A 6,630-nucleotide genomic window follows, 5' to 3' on the forward strand; every position below is an offset into this window, starting at 1 on the left:
AAGGACAGCGGCGGTGGTGAGGGAGCGCCAACTGTGTCGTAGCAGAACCAAGAGGAATCCAGCAGCTGTAGTGATGCTGCAGCAGCGCGGCGTGTCTGCCTCCTTTTCATTTCGTGTTTGCTTGTTTCGCTTCTGTATTGCTGTGACTGTGCGACTGTTGTATTTCGCTTCATTTATGCGGCTTTCTTGTTGGTTTTTCTTTTGTTTTTTTACCCCACCATCCCTTTGGCTTGCGTGCTGCTCCCAACACACATTTCCCAAAGTCACGTCGTCTGTCGCGAGCAAAACGAGAACGCACCGCGCCACCACCACCACACACACACACGCACACATACACACATCCAAACACAGGAAGGTATACGCCGACGCGCAGCTAGCCGTCGACCACCCCCGTACACCACCGCACAGCAGCAATGAACCACGATGATGCGATGTGGAATGTCATGGGACAGACCTTCTGCTCCTTCAAAGTCAAGACGCACGACGACAAGGTCCGCTTCTGCCGCAACCCATACAATGTAACGGGTCTATGCCAGCGTGGTGTGTGCCCGCTCTCCAACGCGCAGTACGCGACCATCATCGAGCACGACGACGAGCTCTACTTGTACATTAAAACCGCCGAGCGTGCCCACCTGCCGCGCCGGCAGTGGGAGAAGGTGCGCCTCGACTCTAGCTTCCCCCGTGCACTCGCGCAGATTGACGAGGAACTGCAGTGGTGGGACCAGAAACTCGTGAACAAGGTCAAGGCGCGGCTTCTGCGGTTGAAGCAGTACCTGATGCGAAGGCGCAAGATGCTGATGGAGCCGAAGGTGGAGTATGTCTCGGTGAATAAGCGACAGGAGGACAAGCTGCTGCGCCGCGAGGAGAAGGCGGAGGCCGCCGCCCGCCTCGAGCTGGAGGTTGAGAAGGAGCTCCTGGAGAGGCTGCGCAACGGCACGTACGATAGCGTCATGAACTGCAGCCGCGAGGCGTTTGAGCGCGTGCTCGACCAAGAGGAGGACCGCGCGGAGTTCGATGCGTTAGAGGACGAGGAAGACGAGGAGTACCCGGAGTTCGTCATGGACGAGGAGGACGACGAGGAGGATGAGGAGGAGACGGTGCGGGCAGCGGATAAGGGGCGCGGCAGCGGGCGCAAAGCGCGGCGGCAGCGACTAATCATCGAGGAGGAGGTCGAGCACGAGCAGGCGCAGAAGCGCAGCCGTGTCGACGACATGGACTGGTGACCTGGTGACCTGGTGCACTGATTCCGGTGTGATACATACACATCCAGAGGCTTGGGCGTAGGCACACGCCTGCCAACACAGGGGCTGGCACGCATGGGTATGCAGAGGCGGGAACAGGTGGGTGGGTGGGGGTACACGTGCTGGCATATACGTTCTGAAGAGGGAGTGAAGTGAAGGAGAAAAGATGATGTGAAACAATCCTGGAGGAAGTGAGACACGAGATATGAAACAGGGGTATCACCGTAAGTTTTATTGTAACAAACGCTTTAACAAAAAGAAACAAAACAAAACAAAACAAAAGAATAGAGACGAAGAATAAGGAGCAATGAGGAGTAGGAAGAAGGAGGAGGGGTGCGGGGTGAGAGCAATGCCGTCGCGGCTTTACGCTCCGTCCCATTCCATCACTTTCTCTCTTTTCTCTCTTTCTCTCTCTCTCTCTCGCTCGCTCCGACCCATTTCCAGTCTCTTTTTGCCGAGTAAATTTGTGCTGCTCCCCTCCCTCTGCGCTTACAGCAGAGAAACTGCTGTGTGATAAGTAACAGTGGGCGCAAATAGGAACAGCATACGAGAAACGACTATAACATTGGGTGTGCGATGCCGTGACGCCAATGAATGTTTTGTTTTCTCCTCTTTTTCTTGTTGTGTCTCGCGTTTCGACGCTCTCTGGCTGGCCACGCAGTGCATTGTCTCATTGTGGGATCCACACACCGGAGTAGTAGTGATAGTAGATACGAGGAAAAGGCCTGCAAGGAAGCAAATCAACACAGCAGCGAAGAAACCTATTTATATTTTCAATCAGTTATGCAAGGGGGCTTTGGTGGCACCAGCGGCTTCGGCTTGACGAGCGGGCTTCGCCCAGGCTCCAGTCTGCGCCCTGGCTCGCAGATGCGCCCTGGCTCACAGATGCGTCCCGGTTCGCAGATGCGTGGCGCACAGGTGGCTGGCATGGGTGAGAGCCTGCAGCAGCCCGTTGCGATTACCGCAAAGGCGCCGGTGACGCTCGAAGGCATGCGTGCAGCAACTCGCTCGGGCAACGCGGGGCCAGGGCGGCAGGTGGGCGACCGCAGCTACTACATTGGTCTGCTGCGCCCCAAAATCACGGAGCTGACAACGGAGATTGAGCACCTCAATGAGCAGGAGGAGCTGATCGGAAAGAACAGCTCCGTGCTGGTGCAGCTCCAGCACCGCAATAAGAGCCTGACCGAGGAAATTACCAAGCTGAAGGGTACCCTCGCCGATATTAACCTCGCTGTGGAGAAGAGCACCTCTCAAGACGCCAACAGTGTAAAGGAACAGGGAATGAAGCTCACACAACTAAATATTGAGCGGCGCAAGCAAGTGGATCAGTTGTTTCTCAACTCAAAGGAGGTGGAAACGCAGACGAAGAAGAACCTACAGATGCTGGAGGATGAGATGCAGCATCTTGATCGACGAATCCTCGCAGAGAACCAGGACTACGCCCTGTACAGCACCACACGTGACGATGCATTCACTGTCTCCGATGCGATGCTGAATCGCCAGCATCAAGTGCGCACGCTGACAGCGAAGCAGGAGCTCCTCGTGGCAAAACTCGCCAACGACGCCGATAAGAAGCGGGCGGCAGATGTGCTGCGCGACATTCTGCGCAAGCGGCAGCTGAAGGAGGAGCTCACAAAGCAGTGCGCCTTGTCCGTTGAGGAAGAACGACAGCTTCTATTCAAGCAGGTCAAGACAGCACGTGGAGACATTGAGGTGCTGGAGCGACAGGTTAACGAGACACGTGACGCCCTCGGCGAGTCCAAGAGTCGCTGCAACGCTCTTGACGAGGAGCTGAAGAGCTACAGCGGCGAGAACCTCAAGGCGTTCCAAGAACTCCAGGAAAAAGACCGCGAGATGCAGAATTTCATGGAGACTCTCCCTGCGAAGCAGAAGGAGGAGATGGACAAAATTGCACAGGTGGAGAGCAGCATTGCGCTGCTGCTCGAGCGCATTTCACAAGCGCTGGAGCTGCGCAAGCAGATGCCACGTGAGGGTGCGCCTGGTGCCCTGCAGGCGCTGGAGAGCGAGGTGGACGCGAAGCGCAACCAGATCCAGAACGACCAAGTGACGCACCAGCGCCTGGAGAAGGAGCTGCTAGACCGCAAGGTGGAGCTTGACAAGGTGGAAAACCTCGACAGCAAGATCAAGGCCGAACTACAGGCACACGAGCTAAAGATGGAGCAGCAGTCCCAGGATATGATAAAGTACAGTGATATGGAGGGGCTGCGCCACAACGTCGAGAACCGACGCGCGGAGCTCGTCAGAGACCGGGCGTTCCTAACGAAACTGCGCGACTCCAGTAAACAGCAGCTGAATGTGATGAGTACAACAAACGAAAACATGCGGAAACAGCTGAACGAAGACGCTGCCTTCCGCTCCATGTCTACGTTAGAGGGACGGCTGCGACACCTGCGGCAGTCGAGCTTCTCGTTGGAGGAGTTCGTGCGGCTGAAGGGCAAGGAGAGCTACTACCTCGGCGCCAAGACCGATTGCCTGCGCCTCGTGGACGAGATCAACTTACTGCTGAAGGAAACTGACCGCATGCGCGGCGGCAGCGCTGCTGGCCCCGTTCTGATTGTTGGGGACCACCAGTGAAAAGAAAAAAGCGGGAGGGGCGCAGTGCTTGCAGCAACACGAGAGTGAAGAGAGTAAAATGGAGGGAGGTACATTCAGACGAACGGACGGACGGATAGACTGACAGACTGACTGAGAGAGATGGAAACAACTGCAGCACGGAAATGGCCGCAGTTGTTAGAATGTAGAGAGTGTGGTCGGCATACTGGGATAGAGCTCGACAGGCACCAATGCACCAGCTCCCCCCACCACACCACGCCACACTGCACTGCTGCATAGTATACATTTGTTATCCATTACGGTGCTGTTCACAAGTGGGGAGGCGCACACGCAGCGCGAGGACAAACGTAGTGGGGTGCAGTGTGAGATGAGAGGTCTGCGTGGGAGAACTGAATCGGTGCTGTGTATTTGTGCGTGCGTGGTGCCCTGTTGTTAGGAACCATTACTGCCCGTGATTTTTATCCTCTTTGCATTTTTTTTTTATATCTTGCTCGTTGGTGTGTGTGTGTGTGTGTGTGTNTTTTTATCCTCTTTGCATTTTTTTTTTATATCTTGCTCGTTGGTGTGTGTGTGTGTGTGTGTGTGTGTGTTTGCACGGCTGAGGTGGCGATCCGGCGGAAGATACAATTAATTCACACTCATACGCATAAAAAAAACACACACACACGCTCAAAACACTCCAAAGCAAAACAAAAAAGGAATAGAACAGCGCACCAATTGCTATTTATTTCTCCGATGGCAACTATGGAAAGGTTCATGTGGGTCTACGATGAGATCCGGAATTTCCTGCTGCACCAGGTGGGCACAGACTACGAGATGGATCCCAACCGTATCAGTTACCTGCGCCAGATGATGGACACAACATGCCTTGGGGGCAAGTACAACCGGGGTATCACGGTGTTGAATGTAGCCGAGGCGATCTTGTCTGCTGCCCCACACGATGAGGCAACAAAGGAGCGCGTGCGGCACGACGCCTGCGTTTGCGGCTGGATGATTGAGTTCCTGCAGGCCCACTTCCTAGTGGAGGATGACATCATGGACAACAGCAAGACACGCCGCGGCAAGCCGTGCTGGTACCGTTACCCCGGCGTCACCACGCAGAGCGCCATCAACGATGGCCTCATTCTGAAAGCGTGGGCCAACATGATGGCACTGCACTACTTCGCGGAACGCCCGTTCCTAGAAGCACTGCTGCGCCGCTTCCATACCGTCGACTACATTACCACGATTGGACAGCTGTACGATGTGACCTCCATGTATGACTCCAATAAGCTCTCCCCAGAGGTGGCACGACCGATAACAACCGACTACGCCGAGTTCACCATCGAAANGACCTCCATGTATGACTCCAATAAGCTCTCCCCAGAGGTGGCACGACCGATAACAACCGACTACGCCGAGTTCACCATCGAAAATTACAAGCGCATCGTCAAGCACAAGACAGCGTACTACACGTATCTGTTGCCGCTTGTCATGGGTCTCATTGTAAGCGGTGCGACCACCTCCGTTGATATGGCTGTGACGGAGCACATCGCCATGCTGATGGGCGAGTACTTCCAGGTGCAGGATGACGTGATGGACTGCTTCACGCCCCCTGAGAAGCTCGGCAAGATCGGTACTGACATCGAGGACGCTAAGTGTTCGTGGCTCGCCGTGACGTTCCTTGGCAAGGCCAACGATGCNCTCGGCAAGATCGGTACTGACATCGAGGACGCTAAGTGTTCGTGGCTCGCCGTGACGTTCCTTGGCAAGGCCAACGATGCGCAGGTGGCGGAGTTCAAGGCGAACTATGGCAGTGAGGAGCCGGCGAAGGTGGCGGTAGTAAAGCGGCTCTATGGGGAGACGCATCTGCAGGCGGAATTCGCTGCATACGAGACTCAGGTTGTGGAGCAGGTGGAGGCGCTCATTGCGCAGCTGAATGCCTCCTCACCGGCATTTGCGGCGAGTGTCGCGACGCTCTGGGGTAAGACGTACAAGCGGCAGAAGTAAGAAAGAAGTGGTGGTGAATGAAGGCGTAATGGAAAGGAAAGAGGCAGTATAATGCACATACAGGTTAGTATGAATAATCCAACACAGAGCAACTAGGGCAGCTGATCAGATATATATATGTGTGTGTGTGTTTGTGTTTGTGTTTGTGTGGTCGGACGATGACGACACAATTTATTTGCCAAGTAACGCTGGAGGTTACTTGGGCACAAATTGATTTTTTTTTGTTTTTGTTTGGGTTCTGTTTTGTTTATCGCTTTTGCGTGCTTTTTCCGCACATTTCAGAAGAGAGACTGAGCAGAGGAAGACAAACTGAGAAACAGTTTTTTTTCCTGTTTTTTTTCTTTGTGTTTTGTTCTCTCTTTCTCTCTCTCGTCTCCCTCTGTGGACGACACGTCTGTGCACACAGCACTAGCAATAATGATGGTCGTAAAGAAGAGCTGCGTAGTGTTGAGGCTTCCGCCACTGATGGTGATGGTGATGATTATTAGTATCATTTTCTTTTAAATCCACATTTCATGCGGCATCTTACTTCGGTTCCCCCCATGCGCTGTTTCTTCTTGCAACACTTTTGGTGTCCCTTCAGGCAACTCCCTTTTCTTCCACCTCCTGCATGCTCCCCCGTCAAGAGTTGAACAGGTTAGTTCCATTCCCCCCCCCCCTCCTTGCAGCAACGCCGCCCCCCTTATTTCATACCGAGAGTGCGGATCCCAGCGAGTGAGGCGGCGGGAACAGCGAGTGAGGGAGTGAGGGAGATCGAAGTAGAGGCCGGTGTCTTTCTGTCTGTGTGTCTGTGTATACTGCCGCCCTTTTTGCGAAGCCCTTGCTG

At 54.4% G+C, this 6,630-nt stretch overlaps 3 protein-coding genes across 3 annotated transcripts; all 3 read left to right on the plus strand.

The window, feature by feature from the left end:
* Positions 1 to 413: 413 nt before the first annotated feature.
* Positions 414 to 1,223, plus strand: DQ04_02811050 (putative mak-16-like RNA binding protein; the record flags this gene model as incomplete). Its single annotated transcript, XM_009312241.1, has 1 exon — positions 414 to 1,223. The coding sequence occupies one exon, from the start codon at positions 414 to 416 to the stop codon at positions 1,221 to 1,223; it is 810 nt and encodes a 269-aa protein (XP_009310516.1).
* An 801-nt stretch (positions 1,224 to 2,024) lies between these two features.
* On the plus strand, positions 2,025 to 3,836 carry DQ04_02811060 (intraflagellar transport protein-like protein; the record flags this gene model as incomplete). The annotated part of the gene is made up of 1 exon (XM_009312242.1): positions 2,025 to 3,836. The coding sequence occupies one exon, from the start codon at positions 2,025 to 2,027 to the stop codon at positions 3,834 to 3,836; it is 1,812 nt and encodes a 603-aa protein (XP_009310517.1).
* Positions 3,837 to 4,550: 714 nt separating this feature from the next.
* On the plus strand, positions 4,551 to 5,804 carry DQ04_02811070 (farnesyl pyrophosphate synthase; the record flags this gene model as incomplete). Its single annotated transcript, XM_009312243.1, has 1 exon — positions 4,551 to 5,804. The coding sequence occupies one exon, from the start codon at positions 4,551 to 4,553 to the stop codon at positions 5,802 to 5,804; it is 1,254 nt and encodes a 417-aa protein (XP_009310518.1).
* Positions 5,805 to 6,630: the final 826 nt, after the last annotated feature.

This window comes from Trypanosoma grayi, assembly GCF_000691245.1.
Source record: "Trypanosoma grayi strain ANR4 Tgr_281_V1, whole genome shotgun sequence".
In the NCBI taxonomy this organism is placed as follows: Eukaryota; Euglenozoa; class Kinetoplastea; order Trypanosomatida; family Trypanosomatidae; genus Trypanosoma; species Trypanosoma grayi.